The following is a 20228-nucleotide window of genomic DNA, read 5'->3' as shown; positions in this document are numbered from 1 at the left end:
GATGTTTGATCACAACAGAGTGAATCAGTGTTTTTAATGGTCTTTTAGTGGGAAGAAAAACGGGCAGGTTTACAGGACAAAATAAATAATCCTTAACTCTCAATTCATATCAGTGTGATTAGGGAAAAAAGCAGCAGTCATTTTTTTCGTTACAAGGTGAGGGAAGGGGGTTCTTATTTTCTTCATGGTAAATGGAGGTGACAATACAGATTGAGCCACTGGAGTGACCTGTCCTGCAAGAGGTGTTGCAGTCTCTGCTGCCTGCCCCCTGACTTCACACTAAAACTCCATGGGTTTAAGCAGCCATTTAACTGTTTTTAAGATGTTCACATTTGGTTCCTGAAAGTACCTAACAAACAGCAATAAGTCCATTGACTGAAAGCTGGCTGACCAGAAGCATTGACTGAGGAGAGACCTCATTGCAGTTTACAACTTCCTTGTGAGGGGAAGAGGAGGGGCAGGCACTGATCTCTGTGGTGAGCAGTGACAGGACCCAAGGAAATGGCCTAAAACAACTGTGTCAGGGGAGGTTTAAGTTGGATATTAGAAAGAGGTTCTTCACCCAGAGGGTAGTTGGAAACTGGAACAGGCTCTCCAGGGAAGTGGTCACAACACCAAGCCTGACAGAGTTCAAGAAGCATTTGGACAATACTCTCAAGGTGCATGGTGTGACTTCTGGAAATGGTTCTGTCCAGGATTAGGAGTTGGACTCTATCTTTGTGAGTCCCTTCCAACTCAGCATATTCTGTGAAATTAAGCCTACTGAATGCTCATCCTAAGCCATCTTTTTATATATAAAATTTTATATGCAATTATATATCTCAATTTGCTTTTTCCTAACAAATATTTCTGATAAATAGAAAACCAAAGGGTCACACTTCCTACCTAAAAAGAAGGTATTCTGAATTTCTTTTAAAAACCAACTCAGTTTCAGTTAAGTGAAAAACAGAAGTGTTTATATCACTCCTATTAAAAGGTAATTAATTTCTAGTATATTACAAGGCACACTGATGACAGTTACTATATTTTATCAAATCAAGCCATTAGCTTGCAAAACAGATAGTTCATCTTGATGAACTTACCTTACAGAAGAAAGGAGAATGGTTTCAAATACTGACTTGTTAAGAAACATCACCACTTTTTATTTCTACACATTGATCTGGACAGCAGAATACTTGAAGAGGAAATGCTATTGCTCCAATTTCAAACCCAATTCAGCAATTCAAGTAGACAAAGCCTGGCTAAGCCACAGGCAAACTGCAGCAATACTTCTCTTTGTGTTGATTCATTATTTAATCCCAGACCCAGATTTAAAAGCATTCCCTACTACCACTCAGAGTAAGGATTTTCCACAAAATTTAGACAAAGATAATTTTTTCCTCAAAGCTCATGCAAGACATAACAGTTGGCTCCTAACTACACTGTTTCCCTTTCATCTTGCGCATACAAACCCACCAAAGTAGCCGCTTTGGAGAGGTGCATTATCTCAGCATTCAGGATGAAAATACCACTCTTGGATTACCTCACAGATCCCTCTGTGCTGATGATCAAATTTCCTACCAGTGCCTGTGAAACATCAAGTTTATTTACTACTTTTCACCAGGATGAAAAATCAGACAGCTGTCCATGGGGCCAGTACGACCACACAGCTCTGCTCCCTAAAGCCACCAGCCAAAGGACTGGGCACAGAGCTGCACTCTCCTTGCAGGATTAACTTGAATACCCTGAAAGAGTCTGCCCATTTGTGGACAGACTGATAGCTCAAGAAGCACAACCAGAAGACTTACACTGACACATCCAAGTTCTCATGTTTATGTGGATTAGCTGGATAGTAGGCTTTCACCTGTTACCATTTGCTTTAGAATTTTAGCTCCACAATTCTTCACGTGACTAATTAGACTAAAAGCTTATATTCATTATTTGTAAATTCCCCTGAGTGGACCATAAAGGCATTTTAAGAAGAAAATTCTAAAGATTCTGCCATTACCATATTAATGTTGAACTCCTTGTTTTAAAAAACCTTTCATTTTCCAGGTGTTGTTAATGAGAGAAGGCTGTTACATTTTTTTTAAATTAAAGAATTAAGCATTACTTTAAATTTAATGGGAAGTTCTAGTGTCCTTTAGAAAAATGGGTCTATCTTTGTGCCTTGTGGCATTTAAAGCCTCTTCCCCTATGCCAAAGCTCTTTGGAGAAACTGAATTATTTTTAATTGGGTTGATTTTGATTCCTTCCCCTCTGTTTGATGTGGGGTGCAGGGTATATGTGTGTTTTTTCTAAATGCCACATTTTCTCTTTCCCTCCTCCTCTGAGCAGGGGTCTCTTCCTTAAACAACTGTACTACAGAGCTGATTTTGTTGACCAAATTTTTTCAAGCTATGGTCACTTGCCATTTATTCTCTCACCTTACCACTAACTTGCTATTAACTGGGATGTGGATAACAGTGAAAACACTCAAGAGGTATATGAAAGACTGAAAATAACACTTTTAAAAGCAAAAGTACTTCTAAGCATGGAAAAAAAAAAGTCTACTTAATATCCTAATCAGTATGAACTACTAATCCTTTAATGATGGGGCACACTCATCTTTTATTTCTCCTCCTCACCCCTCCTTTCTTTCAGCCACCAAAAGAGCTAAAGGCTTCTTTTCTCCCATTACCTGTTTTTCTAGTGTCCACAGGGGCTGCTGCTTGAAGCAATATTCCCATTATGGACTAACTGTGAAACTTTACATCAGCTGTAAGAAGCAGCTCCAGACTGAAACTTGCATATGATGTGCCCCTCCAATACACGACCAAGCTAGGGGTTGGGGAGCAGCAGATTAAAGAAAAAAAAGAAATCCTTTTCTGTTCTCTCTCCCTTTTTTTTTTTTTAATTTCCAGGGAATTCAGCTTCTTTTAAAGAGTCCAAGGAGGAGAAAGAAATGGTGTGGATTAGGATACTTCACTACCATTTCTGAAGTAAAAGAGGATACCAAGACCACAATAATTAAAAAGCCAGTAAGGTACTTTGTTCTAAGCAGCTGCTGGATACACCCTCACAGTGTATCTTCTCTACAACCGTCTCTTACTCCACAGAAGTTTACAAACCAGCTAGAAACCCGATGGAAATAAGTGACACAGATATCATGTACTATGTAAAATTTTGGCAACTTTTTTTGGTATGGGAGGTATGGCACTAGATTAGATCTCATCTAACAATAACTCGGTGATTCACCCTTCTCAGACTGAAATATCTAAATAAAATTAGCAGCACTCGTAGACAAACTCAGTAGCCACCATGCTGCTGAGACCAACTGCTCAACCACGAGCCTTGTGTTTGCAGAGAACATCGGAAATGCTTTCCAGAATCCTTACACCACAGCAACAGACAGGGAGTCAAACCTATTTTGGTCTCTTTCAGGTCCTGCTCAAGTGAAGCTAAGGTTGTTCATACTCAATTTGAGTTCACTATGCTCCAGATTAAACTAATTCAGTTCTGGTTTGGGGGGCTAGAGGGGAAGCAAAACAGCAAGAGCCGCTCTTCCTTTACAGCGTGTAGTTGCAAGACCTCTGTTACACAGTCTCAGCAAGCAGGGAACCTCCCTTTGCTACTTTTTTTTTTTTTTTTGCCATTAAATATCCAATTTAAAACATTCAGGTTGGGAACAAGCTACTTCAGAATTTAAACTGAGCGTGGCATTAGGGTAGTTCAGGGACTCATCCCACTTCTCCACTGCCTCACTGTTTCACCCCACACACAGACTTTTTAAAAGACAGGACTGTTTGCTGCCTCTCTCAGGCTACTTTACAAAAACTGCACAAATTGATGTCCAGTTCCTAAAATTATCTCAGTAAATGAAGATTACCATGGGGTTTGGGAAATGAAAACAATAAAACACTCATGCTGCTGAAAACACCATCTAATTTCAAAAAGCTTACATGCTATAACTAGAATAAATGAAAAATCTTCACTAGTCTGATTTTAAGTGTATATGTACACTTTAGCTACCAGACGGGCTCTCTTAACATTTGCAAGACTCTTCGATGATATAAAAAAAAACATTAACGGGGTAACCTACTTCATTTAGGCAATTGTCTATATAACAATATCTAAAAACATGAATAATCCTGGTGCTTAAAAGAGCTAGATAAACTAAAAGCAGAATTAACATGAGCACAGAGTAAATCAACACTTTTAAATGTACAGCCACAGTTTCCAGGCTCTTTCCAGTGTGTAGAGCCACTCAAAGAATGTAGAGTGTGCGTGTGCACATGCATGGCTTTCACTCTGCATCCATCCTGACTGAAACTTCCATTTTTATTACTGTTTTTCATAAATATGTATATTACTCAATTTTGCAAGAGGACATCTTATACTGACATGATAATTGAACATTTGAAAGATATCCTATGCTCCTCATCTGATGTTCCAGGGAAGCCTAACAAAGACCTGCAGTTAACTTGCTCACATGACAATTTTTTTTTGATTAAAAAATATTTTATACCTTTCAATCTCAAGACAAATCAAGAAAAATTTTAAAAATACTGGAAAGACAAATAATTTCTTACAAGTCTTCTAGACCACACTAACAGGTATAAAGTAGAATGCTTCGCCAGTTTTACAGCAGAGATATTAAGTCCACTGTACATTTCCTATTATCTTTGCTTTAAAATAAATAATTTCTTCCATCTCAATAGCTTCAGTACAATAAACCTTACACAAGTTTAAAATAATACAGAAACTTTCAAAGTATAAATTGATGCCCACTAGAGCTAAGACTGCACAGATACCAATTTTCACTTTGATGCTCTAGTAATTATTTCACTAGTACACTTTGTTGAACTAATTGAATACCAACAAGAAGAAAGAGCACTCAAGTGCTGGCCCTTACTAATGGCAATTCCACGTGGCCTTAAACTGATTAAGTGACCTAAATCAGATGAGATATAACACCTTCACCGGAGCAGTGCTAGAACATGTGGGGTTTGTACTGTCACCACCAAATAATTTCCCTTCCTTTCTCTTACCCTATCAAAATCCAAGTCACCGAATGTGAACACTCTGCTGTTTGGCTTTGTCATTTTTACGCTGAACATCACTAGATGCAGAAATTTTTAAAAAGCGACATTGCTTTTTCTGTACTTAAGTTACTTGCAAAGAGAAACAAATTCAGTTTATGGTTTCCAGATATTATTTTCATTTCTTTTTACTAATTTTCTCTGACGAATTCTCCCCTCAAAACTAAATCATACTTAATTACACAAAAACCTGTGTTGAGAGAACATTTCATAGCTGTACTTTCAGCTAGAAGTTATCTGTTATTTAGAAGACCTGCACATTCTCCTCTCAAAAAATTTTATCCCTTTAAAGTATACAATGAAGTATAGAATGCACCCTCTTTCAGCTGGTATGCAAAACTAAGTACCACCCACACTTTGCACACGTTTTCTGCTTTAAGGTTTAATCTAAAGACTGGTTACTGAAAAAATTTAGCTTTTTGATTTGATTTAAGAAGTTAAATTTATAAAGTATTTAAAAACAACTAAGCAAAGTTGTCTTTTTTTTTTTTTTTAGAGCAACAATTTTGGCCAGGGTAAATAAATCTATGTAATCCACATGCACAGCAAATAATTTATACTGGCATAGTTAAAGCATCACAGCTTGTGTGTAAAGAGTCTTTTGCAATTTTTTATATTTACTTAATAGAAATACTGTTAATTATATCTTTCATTAAACTTCATTTTTGAGAATTACCAAAACAATCTTCTGTGCTTTTGTCATAGCAGCTTTGATTAGTGCACACAGGCTTATATAGTATAATATATGAAAGCAATGCCTGAGCTTTCATACCAGGGCTTGATTAAAGCCTTAGAGTGTCATTTCATTCTGTTCAACTGGAAAAGTCAACAACTAACATGCAATTGTTCACTGACTTAAAATTATGCAATATTTCAATTCTACAATTTCTTTCAAAGGCAAGTTATGCTTGAAAAATTGCTTGTATATAAGAGGTGTAAGTATTTTCTTTAGCAACCCTTACAGTTAATATTTAATAATTTCCTCCACTTTAGTAATACTATTAAAAAATCTACCCTGACTTTAAGTAGTGACATATAAAGCAATTATAGGATAGACACTATCACCTTTTAAGTAACTCCATTATTTTTAATTTCTTTTTCATGGTCACTGTAGATTTGAATACACTGCCATGACCAGAGAACAAAAAATAGAGTTTACATTTCTGCACTGGTAACCACATTCTTTATGTAGCATTTAACATTGACACTATTTTAGTTCACTTTGTATTAAATTGAGCAAAATTGTAAGTTTGTATCTGGTAGTTTCAATGCAGAGAAAAGTCCTATATCATGCTACAGCTAACCAGTTGAAACGTAAGTACAATACAAGTTAATCATCATTAATGTCAAGATTATTTGCATTTAGTGACTTGGAATTTTCAAAGGCATAACACTTTGCTGTGTATTTAAATCCAAATTAGGAACAAAGTTCATATCAATGAAGATGATAATTTTGACCAAGTTTAATAAATTATTTAGCAGATAATTATTTCAAATTTAGTTTGTATACAGATGTTCAAGTTTATTATCACATCAAGGCAGTAATTACTATCTTATTTTTACAATCACACAGTACTGATTCATAAACAGAGATACTTAAATTAGGTGGTACTTACCCCCACTGGTAGATCAAGTTGCTCTTACCTGAGAGTTTAAGTATAGTTTAAATACACCTTTCAAAGCCTTTAAATTCAACTGTTCCATCTGTATACAGATATGACCAACAACTGAGGATTTACGAACATTTTAAAAAAGAGCTAGAGAAAGCTAAAATAGCAAGTCAAAAAAAAAAGCTTAAGGACCTACAATGTTATAAGATTCACCCACAGATATAATTCATCCTTCTTTAGGGGTTACTAACCATTTTTTGCTAGAACTACTAAGTGTGTCTTCTTCACTCATCTATTCCATGATCATTCCCCAAAATTTCAACTTATTTCAAACAGCTTCATGCCTAGTACTGGACCATACAATGAAACGCAACTACCAGTAACAACCAGAACTGGAGCTACCAAAAGCCTCAAAACAAAGCATCACTCCCTCCCTCTCCTCCCCCAAACCTCAAAGACACGCTTTAATAGTTTGTAACCACGCGCGTTATCCACAGAGTGCAAGGAAAGTTCACAGAGCTGAATGTTACAGGGTAAAGAAACAGGTCGGGACACCTGCTCAGCCCCCCCAAACTAGGACAAGCCCTCCTCATATAGCCCCATTCTCACCAGACAGGGCATGCACCAAGCCATCTCCAGAAAATTATCACTGCTCAAATGCCATTTCTTCCTCTGGAATTTACAGGCTTTCATCATGGTGAAACATGACTAAGTTTTGGACAGATTTTTTCATGCTCCACTTTTTTTTTTTTTCCCCTTCTACCTCCCTTTTCTTCCCCCCAGAATGATACATCCAGTGAAACAAGTTAGAACTATGTCAAAAGAGAGGCTTTCTGCAATACAAAACCACACATGGTTTCCACCAGCCCTCTCTAGCTAAAAAGATAGCTTCAACTTTCATTTGAAAAGCCATTTTTTGAAGCCCTGCAGCACAAAACACAGCACTGCTATACAGCAGGAGACTGACCTAATCACACGTGTGGTGCTGGATCTGAACTGTCCTTCATGCATTCAGAAGTGGCATTTTCACGTTAAGATGCTGAACCTAATGTATGCAAAACCAGTAACAGTCATACTAAGTGAACTGTGTGGATCAGGTGATGTGAGCCCAAGGGCCAGGAAGAAAAGCAATGTACATAAGCTTATTATTTGCCACAGAGGCAGCAAAATCCAACCATGGCAAATGAATGCAATTTTGTGATTTTAGCAAAGCTAGTCAAATGCAAAGGTATCTTGAACTCAATTTGAAATCTCGATGGGCTCTAGAAATTATAATGACAAATTTTCCAACTGTTTTCCCAAGATTACTTTCAAGGAGCAATGGGTAGCTTCAACTATATATAGCTTAAGCACATTCTATATACCTAAAAACATAATTTTGCTCATGCTTTGAGTTTAATTGAACAACTGTCATAAAGCCCAGTTGTACAAAGGGTGTGTACACCACAACTTTAGAGACGCTTACCATTCTATGTTAAATGCAGAATTGGGGTATATTTACATGTTAACAGCCATTTCTTGTTTAAGAGAGCAATAAAATTTATAAATTTTATTTATAAAATTTCTCTCTCAACCGCATTGGAAAAAACTGAAAACTTCTAAATAGAGGTATATAACTCACTCTAAGCAAATATAATAAGCAATAACCCAGAGTAAGTTATCAAATAGAACAGGACTTCACTAGTTGCTATCAGATCATCACTGAGGAAAAAAAAAACCTTAGTTCTTAATAAATAAAGGATCTCCTACTTTTTGACTAGTATAACTTTATGTAGGGAAGGGTTTTGGGGGTGGGTTGTTTTTAAATAAAATATTTTAGCAGAATAAGCACTCTAGTACATCTTCAAATTAACTAGTATTAGCTGTATAAGAACAATTTTACACCACTGTTACTGGGCTGCAGAATTAAACTCTGAATGAGAGCACACAGTATTAAAAAAAAAAATAAGAGCTGTCCATTTCTCATTTATTTTGTTCAGGGTACAAAAAAGTTGCACGTTTCTCAGAAGTATCCTACAATAAAAGCTTCTGTGGAGGTAGAAAGTTCATACAGTCAGGTAACAAACAAGTATTGACATACTCCAGCACTTCTCTTGGGTCAACAGTAGTGCCTCCTGATTAGCAATGGTAGTTTTTAGTGCTTTTTAGTTAGCATAACACCAAGTTATGCTGCTGCCCACCACCACCTAGAACTTCCTAAATAACTGAGCTTCTATTAGCACAAACCTCACTGTGTAAGAACTCTTGCTGACCAGCACCCACTGTGATCGATACCACTGAGAGACACTTAGCATCGAACCCCTCTCACTTGACCCTGGTAAACAGCTCCCTCTGCACATCAGATCAATGGTTTTCCACAAAGAAAAATGTGGCTCATTCAGGGATCTTGTTCCCTTGGTAGGAAAGACCCATGTCCTCTTTATGGCACAGCAGGACACATCTCTAACAGACCAACACCTCAAAGGCAAGGGGAACCTGTGCAAGCTGGTGTACAGCTAGCAAAGTCATCTGAAAAATTATTTCTGAATTAGCAACAATATTCAAAGACAGGAAAATTCTATTTTTTTTTTCCTAACCACTACCTGCTTAAGTTCGCCACAAAACTTTCACCAGAAAATCATTTAAAGCATGTGTATCAGAATTTTAATCCACATAAGGAAAAAGATAAGGTTTACATTATAAATGTAATCTACTCTCATGGATTAAACTGCTACTTAAATTCCTCTAACATCCCACAGATTATGTTTTTCAAGTATAGTCCTAAAGAGACACTGTTTTCAAACTTTTACTCTAGATGTAGGAGGAAAAATTCAACTGTTCTCCCATGATAACCAGGAAGCCATCACACAAAGAGTCTCCCCTAAGTGTATAAACTAAATAATCCACTCTATCATTAAAACTAAATTTCTGGACGATCTGTTCTGTAACTGCTTTAAAATTACTGTTGTTAAAAAAAAAAAAATTAAAAAAGCAAACACAAACAAAACTTGTGTCTTTTGCCTTTGCTAGGTTATATATACATTTTCCCTGTCAAAGCTAGAGCAGTTTCGCCAACTCTGTTTCCAAAGAGTTTTCCCAAGAGTCTCCCTACAGCACGCTTAGGATTCCCTCTGATGGCAGGGAACAAGGGGTTGAGAGTCTGCAGGATCAGGCCCTAGGATGAAAGCTGCTGGGACCAACTGCACAGTACAACTCACTCAAGGTGGGGATTACCCCTCCCCTTTCTCATAGCTAGCCCTCCTACCCCGTTTATTCCTAGAATATCAGTCTCACCTTGATCCATGCACGTTAGATATATAATGAATAATTTCAAATCAAAACATAACAAGCTTTTTACTCCATCTCTAACTGCTCTTTAACATGAAATTTCAGGAAAATAAGTAACTGCAAACCCAACTAATAACTTAAGTTTATTATTACGTTCCAACAAATTTTTGTTCACACAGACTAGAGTTCCCTTTATCGGGAGTTTTGATTTCTGCACTACAATATTTACAGCTCCATTAAGATGAAGCAAGCTCCATTTTTGAAGGAAAACCTACAGGACCTGTACATTTAACATGTAAAAATAAAGGGCAGTTTACCAAAACAATAAAACACAGCTATTTTCAAAGAGGAAAAATGTATTGGACACATGGTGTAGACTACATATTTTAAAGTAGCATTCCTAAAGTTCAGCTGAGCATGAAAGTTAATCTTTCAAAAGTGAACATTCAGCTCCAGTTGTATTCAAGGGTAGTGGTACTAGCAAAAAAAAAAAAAAAACCCAAACAAAAAAAAACCAAACAAAAAAAAACCCAAACAAAAAAAAAAATCCAACCTTACTATTTTTATAAATTCTCCAGATATTTTTAGCTGGTCTCTTCTCAAACCGCAAATTATTTTATGGTATTACAATCTTTTAAAATGCATATGTGGATATATATACACAAGCACACACACACAAGGGACACACATATACATACACATTTCTCTTTGAAACACTTCTGATTGGTGAGATGTAATGCAGAGGCTAGTCACAAAATAATCAAGACAGCAAAAAAAAATTAAAATGGAGTAATGCCCTTCCCAGCAGAAGACCTTTCATTGCAAGACAGTTTCATTTTTGTACTTAGTGCCATATCCAAAAAAAGCCAGATCCCTCTGAATAATTGTTTTATCTGCGCTCTTATCCAAATTTTCACTTAAAATACAGAATACTTGATTTTACCTGTTAATGTCACTTTTCCATCCATTCAGATTTGCAATAAGACAGTTTGAGTTGATGCTGATTCCACTGCACCATGAAGAGGCAGGCAATAAAGGAGGTACATTGCTGCTAAGGTTACATTGCACAGGAGATAGTTTTATAGTACAGGTTTCTCTTGTGCCAACTGTCATGATAATACTCTCCAGCAAATAAGAATATTACAATTTTTAATTTTGAAATTTCAATGCGCTTTCAGAAAAAAAATTGAATACACAACCTTTTTTGGTGCCACTCTTTTACTGTCATTACACATACAGTATTTTAACATTTACTAGGGTTAATATTAGGGTAATGCACTTCATTTGCTAAGTATCCCACTACAAATATCCAGATATCCTTCTCTGTTAAACAGATGCATCTTTCAACACACACTCACAAACCAAACACAGAATCACAGAATATTCTGACTTAGAAGGGACCCACAAGGATTATCAAGTCCACCTCTTAAATGAGTGGCCCATATATTGCAGATCTGGAAAGAAGAAAAGCTGGGAAGTAATACAAAATTGTAATTTTTTGTTAGTTACCTGACGTGTGCCCACACACACAGGAGCTCTTGCTACCACACAGAAATTTTTCAAAGCCAAATTACATATTCCAGTTGATGAGAAGGAACAACTGCCATTGAAGTATCCAGGTGGATAAACATGCCCAGACAGGCTGGGTAGCACCAGTGAGGACTGGGCTTACTGATCTCCTCAGCATAACCCAAACATGAACACCTGGGGAGATTTTTAGGTTGGTGCATTCAATTATATTTTCTTTATTTGGGCAGCAAATATAACACAGAGCAAAGATGCAGGATGAAAAGGCATATAAGTGCATACACTTGACATGTATGGGGGGGTGGGGAAAAAAAGAATTATGGAAGCCCAAGACTAAAGCTACAAAATAATACACAAGTATTTCTGATTATGTCACATTTTTAGACAAAATAAGGGGAAGTTATGTCTTGTCTTAGCTTTCAACAGTAATTAGCATATAACTTTATATAATTCTATATTCTGCATCATTAGAGATGAAGAATGGACTGATGTGGAGATAAACACCTTGTGTATGAAAACAAAATGAGAGAACCCGCATTAAAAGAGAACAGTCTTGAATAACTCGGGGAATACATAAAGCACCTCAGTATTGCTAAGTGTATTAAATCTACTCAAACTCTTCAACCCATCCCTATCTATATATAAAACATGAAGAGTTATTGCCCATACTTAGATTTTAGAGCATTTAATTTTGCACATGTTCTTCACCTATTTACTGATTCCAAATAATCAGATTTCAACAATACATTTTAGTCTTAAATTACAGGAAAAAAGGTTCTACATCAATATTACCCTTTGCCTGTCTCACTGCGCTCACGTAAGGATGAAATCACCAGAAGAGAAAATGTCTTTACATGTGGTCCATGGCACTGTATATTTTTTACCAAAATCCAGGAGGATAAAATCTTAAATTGTAAGACGATATTAAGGAGAAGAACAGGTTTAAGGAGCAAAGAATCTTTTTTGTGAAGTTCTCTGAAGGACTAGCCCTATCCATAGTTAAGTATTAGGTGTATTTTAATTCTGGGTCCTTCTCTCACAACCATTGTGGGAAACTTCACATTTTCTCTTGGGTAGGTAAATCTCAGACCATTTAAGAATTTTTCATCAAAACTAAGTATTTGAAGTCCACCCACTAGCTAGCCAGAAGCCATAAAAGGACTCCAGCACTGTAGAGTCCTATAGTCTGCACTTAAAAGAGCAACTGAAATGAACACAGCCCCATTTTACAAAAATACCACCTTCAAGGTTTCAAAAAATGTGGAAAATGTTATTACCCCATGCTTTAAGGGGGAAAAAAAAAGGGAGAAATAAAAAAAAAATCTTAAATATTTCCTGATTATATTTTTACTACCCTTGAATTACACTTCCAAAATGTTATTTTTTATTCCACCCCTTCAAAATTTACCATATCTATGCACAATTTAAGGTCCACTACAAGTATGCTCTCAGGGTACCTTCCATAAAAGGAAGGAAGCAAAACGAGAACAGGACTAACCCTTCAGGATATGCATTTAGAGCTGTGTTTCATGTGTTCCAGCTGATTTTTAAGAACTGCAACAAGAAGGGATTTTTTTTTATTAATGATCAAACAGTAAGAGGAGCAATAAAAATTAAAATTCCAACAATGTAACAGCTAACATGGTTAGTGAAGAATTATCTGTTCTTGCCATAACAACTCATCTGTATAGGAATCACCACAATTAGTGTTTCCACTCTAATTGTAAGCTTTCACAGATCAAACAAAAAAATTTCGTTTGCATCTGCAAAAATAAATGGGGAAACAGAGAATAAAAACCTTAAATCACTAGGTGAAGTTTTGGCCCTTCGCTCTCAACAAATATTCTAAGTTTGGGCACAGAAAAGAGAACGAATATGGCTAATAAATTACATTTTCTATCATGTGTCCTTACTTTGAGCATGTTTCTCCCTACTTGATATTTACAGAAGCGAAACTACAAATCAATGCCACTAAATTATTTTTTTTTTATGAACTGTGACCATTGCACACACCACATATACCTTAGCATCACCAAACCATTTCCCACCGCCTTGTGCACGCAAGATACAAATCCTCATTATACTGAAAATCACCAACACGATCCAATTTCCATCCACTGCTCGCCCCTGGAACAGAGATGGCTGCATGAGGGGGATTTGAGACCTATTTTCCTTAAATCAGCCTTCAGACACCTCTGCATCAGAGATGAAGCACAGTTGGAAAGTTGTTGCTCTCCCCATAGCAGCATTACCTACAGGGTACACCTTTGTTACCTGGTTCTTCTGCTCCCTTCCTAAACAGACTCCCCAGAAGAGACATAGTGAATTTATTTTCTCAACAAAGAGGTGGGGAAGAAAAATAATTAGCCTTCTAATTGGAAAAACACCTCGTCATTACCACAATTGAGGTGTTTGTGAGCATTTTAGGTACCTGAAGGCCCCAGTAGCAGGCATAGGGGACCAGGTCTGGGTGGGAAGCCCACCTGGACATGGAAGCCAGAGCCAGGGGGTGTGCCTGGGGCAGCCTCCAGGTGCCCAGAGTTAGCGCCTGCCCTCCCGCCTGCCCTCCCCCCTCATTGCGCACAAGTGACATCAGGGCTATTTGAATAATCAGATTGCAGCCTACATCTCCTTGTGAGATACCAGCTGCTCTTGGATTGCAGTGAGGTAGTACCCAAAGCCTTGCACCACAAGTTCCACGTACGCCATGGGCTGCCAACATCCTCCTGCACCGCTGCTTTGCAAGGAGAAAGCTCATCTAAGTAGTGAATGTGACTAACAGTGCCCTGCCTTCCCTCTCAGAGTGAGACTAGCAGTCAAAATCATTACAATGCCTCCTCTAACTTTTGCATGAAGTGACTTAAACCTTTAAATATTGCAATAGCCTTCCTCCACACTGAGGGGTCTGAATGCAGAAATGCTGCATTCCTTTGGCATTCCCTTGAGATTTCAATAGTAAGTCAGGAATCTACTCCGAGCTTATTTAGTACTTCGCACCTCCCCCAGAATAATTCCCCACCCTTCCATCAAGGAAACCTTGACCAGGCCCCTTCTTTCAACCACAGCATATCCCCTTGTCTGTTTTTAAATGCTTCCAGGGGGGCAGGGAGGAAGAAAGCCACACACAGGCTCTCTCCTTCCTTCCACAGCATGTAGGCAGGCAATTTTCAAACCTGGGTGTGCCCACTTCAAATCAGAAGATCCAGCAAGGGCTGGAATGCAGTGACTACTGGGCCCAAAAATTTTGCCCAGAATAACAAGCCAGGCACACTCCACATCTTCTAGATTCAGCTCAACTTTATGGCAACCCTAGCTGACACCACCTCTTGACCTTCCTTTATGTGACAAGGATATGGATTACCAAACCCTTACCCTTGCCTCCTGTGCACCTCAGGTATCTTTCTACAGAGATGGCTACAAACTACCTTTGTGAGCAATAATGTACACACTCTGATTAAAAAAACCAAACCTAACCCAAAAAAACCAGAAACTCTTCTAATTATCATGTTGAAGGAGGCTGTGAGGAGGGGAGCTAGGACTCTCCATGAAGCAGTCTCACAGCAGCACAGGTCAATACAATGTATTGAATAATTTCAGAGCACTACAAAACAACTTTTGCTCTTATGAAGTAATCATTTGATCAAACTATTAATCGTACCCTCATGCTGAAAGACAGACTTGACACATCTAGTTGTTGTTTTTTTTTTTAAATGGCGTCACTTCTCTAACCGTATCTCGCACGCTGGAGTGCACAGGGCTCTCTGGAAAGCACTCCCTGGCCTTGCAGCATGAAAACACACTGGGTGGGCCTGCTGGGCAACACCCCCCACCCCAGCTGCATCTACACCTTTCCCTTGTGTAAAAAGAAGTTACTTTGAAAGCACCTTATTAACCAGTTTCCCCAACAATACTCAACATTTGAAAACTATCCTTTCACATGTAACTAGCAACTAACTCTAAATATGCGCCCAGTAAGCAATGTTTAGGAAAACAAGGAAAAAAAAAAATCTCCAAGTTTTTGACCCCTCTCAAAAAAGAAAAATATTAGACATCTATAAAAGGAACCAGAGAGTCGCTTCTACATATGGAGGCCACTGAATGAATTTTAAGTGGCTTTCTATATTAGATTTTGGGAGAAGGGGAGCGGAAACAAAGGGGGAGGAAGTGCAGTTATGAGAAATGCAATTTAATTTTCTGTTAAACAGCAGTCTAAATCTGAACTCTAATACATTCCAACATGATACTGCACAATAAAACAGTGTTTCAACAAATAAGGGCTTTGGGAGAAGCAACACTGGTATGCTGATACAGTTACATTTGCAATTTTTTCAATATGTCTATATGTAGGCAGTGTATGCCTACAAAAGTGCTTAAGTTCAGTATAGAATTATTTTCAACAAGTTACAGGCAGATAAATGTTTCTGATAATTGCTAATTCACAGACAAATAGAAGGACATGCCACCCAACACAAAGAATGGACTTTTACACCATTTCAGCTGACAGATGAAAGAAGAGGAAAATACTTGTAAAGACATTAAACAATGATTAAAAAAAAAGTTGGGGCAGAACCAGTGATTTTAAATTTATATTTATATGAGTGTAATGAATTTCTTTTCAACAGCATAAAAAGATTGCTGTTTGTGCAAGCTAAAGATTAACAAGCACGACAGTAAATTTATTTGAGACTAACAGGAAATTATCAATTCTTATATGGCTTATGGCATTTTCTTCTTAAATCTAAAAATATATTTCATCTACAACAATTTTGTATACAAAAGATCTGAAATACAGGCTATTATAAATCCAAACCATATACCTTGCATATTAAATGAGAGAGAGCACATACAGCACGTTAATTTCCAATGAAAAGTATCAAATAAATAAAACCATGAAGATTCACATGCTATGAATTAGTCTAGAGAGAGTTTGCCCCCTCCCTTAACTAGAGCAAAAATCCTCCATACTTTCTCAAGTGAAGCTCTCCTCTAACACTATTTAGTGATCAAACTTCTAATTCTCAAAATACAATGCCCATCAAGACAGCTTAATCATTTTTTCCAATCAACTACCTTAAAAACACTGTAGTTTTAAAAAATAATTCTGAAATAGTAGAAGCCCCTTTTAATAAAGTTACACAGACAGACATATTTCCCAGACTGAATAATGGAGTACAGGACCAAGCACGTGGAAAGTTTCATCTTTTTTTTTTTTTTACTCTCTAGTGCACGGCAGGTTTTCTATAATCTAAATATTTGTGAAAGGAGGCTGAATTGCTATAGGTAGCATAAAAATACTACCCTACTTTATTCCAAAGATTGCTTCTTTACACGAGGCCCAATAAAATTACTGCCTCACAAAAATTAAAGGTGTGTTTAGAAATTAAGGATGCATAAATCCTGTCCTCACTGGGAAGGAGTCATTCTCCTGCTGCTTCTATAGACCACCTCAAAAGAGCGATGATAAAATCCTCTCAAATACAGATGAGACTTCTACTACATGCCTATAAAATGCTGCAGACTCCAACACGGCAGGATCAAAAAAATATATACACCAGTATATTTACAAGGTGCTTTCTGTTGCTGAAGCAGAGCTCACATGCTTGCCCGTTATACAGTTCACAACACCACATTTCATTTCCTGCTAGCACAGATTTTAACTCTTCTCACAGAACTTTAAATTTTAAAAATCTTCACAATCATTTGTCATCAGACCATAATAACCTGCCTCTCTCACAAAAAGGCGCTTTTATTATTTTTTTTTAAATAAATTAAATAGTACCACTGCTGCCTGGCCAAGACACTACATTAGAAATACATGGGGTGATACTAGAAAACCTCTCGGACAGCACTGAGTGCACGCCTGTGGTTTTAAGAAAGCGGTCCATTTATCTACAGGGAAGAGAAACACAAACCTAAGCATTTTTCAAATTGCTTCTCACTGGGTAACTAAGACCAAGGGGCAGGGGGGTAGGAAATAAAAATAAATTACCTTTGTCTTTTTGGGACCGAATGTTCAACTTCTATGAGTTTCCCATGCAGCTCCACTTTACCTGCCGAGATAAACAGAAAGGGGAAAATATTCGAGCGCGGCTGTGCGTCCCCGTCTCTTGGAGCGGGCTCGCAGGGGTGCGAGGCAGGGAACGGGAGCGCAACACGTTAGCCCATTCATCGGCAGCCCGGGCACCGCCGGAGCGGGGTCGCGGCGCCCGGCAAGGAGACACATCCCGGCGCCCGGGGCCGCGCCGCTGCCGGGGGGGAGCCGCGCTGCCCTCGGCGGGGCCCCTTCCCCCGCCCCGCGCTGCAAACAGCCGGCGAAACGCCGTGTGTGGGAGCCGGGCTCTGCCCCGTCTCGGGGAGGGGGAGCAGGGTCTCCGCCGCCCCCCGCGCTGCCAACTTCGGGCGGTTTTCAGCTCGGAAGCGGGCGGGAAGGGAGCCGAGAGGAGGCGCGGAGCGCAGCCCGAGCTCATCTCCTCCAAGGCAGCCTCTCCCGGCAGACCTGAGCCCATCTCCTGCGAGGCAGCCTCTCCCGGCAGACCTCCGCAGACCCGCTTCACGCGAAAATTTTTTTTTTTTTTTTTTTTGTAAAGCACACAAAAACAGGATGTCGGGGCCAGGAGCCGGCAATGCTGGAGGCGGTGATGGGTGCGTGAGAGCAGCGAAGAGAAACCGAAATAAATAGCCGGGCAGCGCGGGGCGGGGGGGCAGGCAGGGCTCCCCCCTCCCAAGTTTGGAGCAATTCGGCGGCTCGCCCCCAGGCCCGCGGCCTACGCCGAACCGAGGGGAACCTCAGCCCGCTCTGGAGGGAGGCGGCCCCTCCGAGGGGCCGCGGGGGAGTCCAGCTGTGCCCGGGGGGCGTGTGTGTGCAGCCGCTGCTCCGCGCAGGGCTCCGCGCCCGCAGCCCGCCTCCGCCTCACTGCACTCACCGCCCCCCCCCCCCCCCCCCCCCCAATGCAGCGAGGGCCCCTGGCCGGGCAGGGCTGGCCGTGGGGCTTGGAAAAACATGGGAGCTGCCGCGCCGCGGGTCTGTGGGCCCAGGCTCCCGCCCCTCCCCGGCCCCACTCCCCGGCCACTCCCGGGGGGCCGCCGCAGCGCAAGCCCCGCGCAAAGTCTCCGCGGGAAGGCCGGGCGGCTCCGGCCGCGCTCGGAAAACAACAGTTCGCCCCTCACCTGGAGGCGAAAGGGGCAGAGACTACCCCCAATATCCCCCCCAGCCCGGCGGCGGGTCCTAGCCCGCCGCTGCAGCCGCTCCGCCGCCGCGGAAGAAGGCGGGCGGCGGGAGCCGTCGGGGCTGCGGGGAGAGGGTGGGGGTGGTGGAAGGAGCCGCTCACCTGAAAGTGCTTCGATGGCCTTCATGGCCCAGCTCTCGTCGGGGCAGTCCACGAAGGCGTACCCCGTCTTCACCAGGAACTGGCCCGAGAAGGGGATCTTGGAGTCCTTAAAGAGACTTTCCAGGTCGAGGGGGCTGACGTTCTCGCCGAGGTTGCCGATGTAGAGCTTGTTCATCTTCCTGGCGGCTCGGGGAGGCGCGCACCGCGGGCTGCAACCCTCGTCTTGCGAGAGGAGGTGGGGAGGAAGGGGGAAATAAAACAAAATGCGATGGAGGAAGGAGAGAGAGAGAGGGAGAGAGAGAGAGGACAGGGAGAGGAAGGAAAAAAAAAAATCAGATCTGCAGCTTGTGTCCCTCCCTCTCCCTCTCAAGGGGTAAAAAAAAAAAAAAAAAAAAAAAAAAAAAAAAAAAAAAAAAAAAAAAAAGCGTAGCCAAACGGGAGCCCTAAGTGCCTGCCGTGCTACCCGGGCGCATGGGGGGCGCGGGGGAAACACCCAGCGCCGGGGCCGCGGATGGCGGGCTGAGGAGAGGAAAAGGAGGAGGGGAGGGGAAAAAAAACTACTTTTTTTGTCTTGCCCCCGAACCCCTTTGGCAGCAGCAGGCGGACTATGAAAATGTCACACTACGTGCATGCAGGCGCCGCCTCTCCGTATAAAAAAAAAAAAAGAGAGAGAGAGAAGGGGAGGGGGGAGGGAAGGGCGGAGGGAGAGAGAAAAAAATTACTTGAATATTCCGGCTTTTTGAATGAGCCACGTGTTCAAACTACAAATCAACTTCTCACGTGAGGAATCCCAGCTCTTCAATTAGCAAGTGGATAGGGCGCACACACACTCACGGAGGAGGGCTGGGGTGAAGGACGGGGAGAGGGGTGGGGGGAGGCTGGACAGGACAAGTTTAGAGAGGGCCAGAGGGCGGGGGAAGGGGAAACCGGAGTTGGGTGGGCTCCGGTCTGCGCCGCCTCTGCCCTTCCGCCGGGGGAGACCGTTCCGAGCGCCCCCTCCGCCCAAAAACGGCTGGGCGGCCGCACCTCCCCCCGTGCGAGCGGGGTGTGATCCCAGGGAGGGAGGGGAAAAGGCACCGCAATGCCCGCCCCCCCCGCCCCGCTCCTCCCCCGCCGTGCCAGGCGGTGGGGATTATTCATCGGGGTCGTGCCTGGGCGATCCCGCTCCCCGGCACTATGGGTTGGGGGGAGGAGGAAGAGGGGGAGGAAAAAGAGGGGGTGCGAGCGTGGGGGGAGGCGGCGGGGGAGAGAGAGCGGGATCCGCTCCCGCGCAGCGCCGCCGCGGCTGCGTGCTGGGGGGCTGCGGGGCGGGGGCGGGGGTCCCTGTAGCCCCGGAGGAGCCCCATATGGTAATGATCCCGCATTACTCGCGGTGCCCCTTGTACTGAGCCTTACGGAAAGGAGGAGAAAGAGGGGGAGAGAAAAAAAAAAAAAGA

The 20228-nt window shown here is 41.1% G+C and overlaps 1 protein-coding gene across 1 annotated transcript in view; it reads right to left on the bottom strand.

Moving 5' to 3' along the window:
- Positions 1-19612, bottom strand: part of IGF2BP3 (insulin like growth factor 2 mRNA binding protein 3) — a 114871-nt gene extending 95259 nt beyond the window's left edge. Inside the window, exons 1-3 of the mRNA XM_051786068.1 lie at positions 19515-19612; positions 18793-19014; positions 17454-17514 (exon numbers count right to left, since the gene is read on the bottom strand). Coding sequence (XP_051642028.1) covers positions 17454-17514; positions 18793-18967 — 236 coding nt within the window. The 5' untranslated portion in view covers positions 18968-19014; positions 19515-19612. The remainder of the gene's footprint in view (positions 1-17453; positions 17515-18792; positions 19015-19514) is intronic.
- Positions 19613-20228: the final 616 nt, after the last annotated feature.

The sequence above is a fragment of the Manacus candei genome, unplaced genomic scaffold (assembly GCF_025592945.1).
Source record: "Manacus candei isolate 608988 ecotype Guabito, Panama unplaced genomic scaffold, ASM2559294v1 h1tg000021l, whole genome shotgun sequence".
NCBI classification, from domain to species: Eukaryota; Metazoa; Chordata; class Aves; order Passeriformes; family Pipridae; genus Manacus; species Manacus candei.
This window is presented reverse-complemented; position numbering and strand designations above follow the sequence as displayed.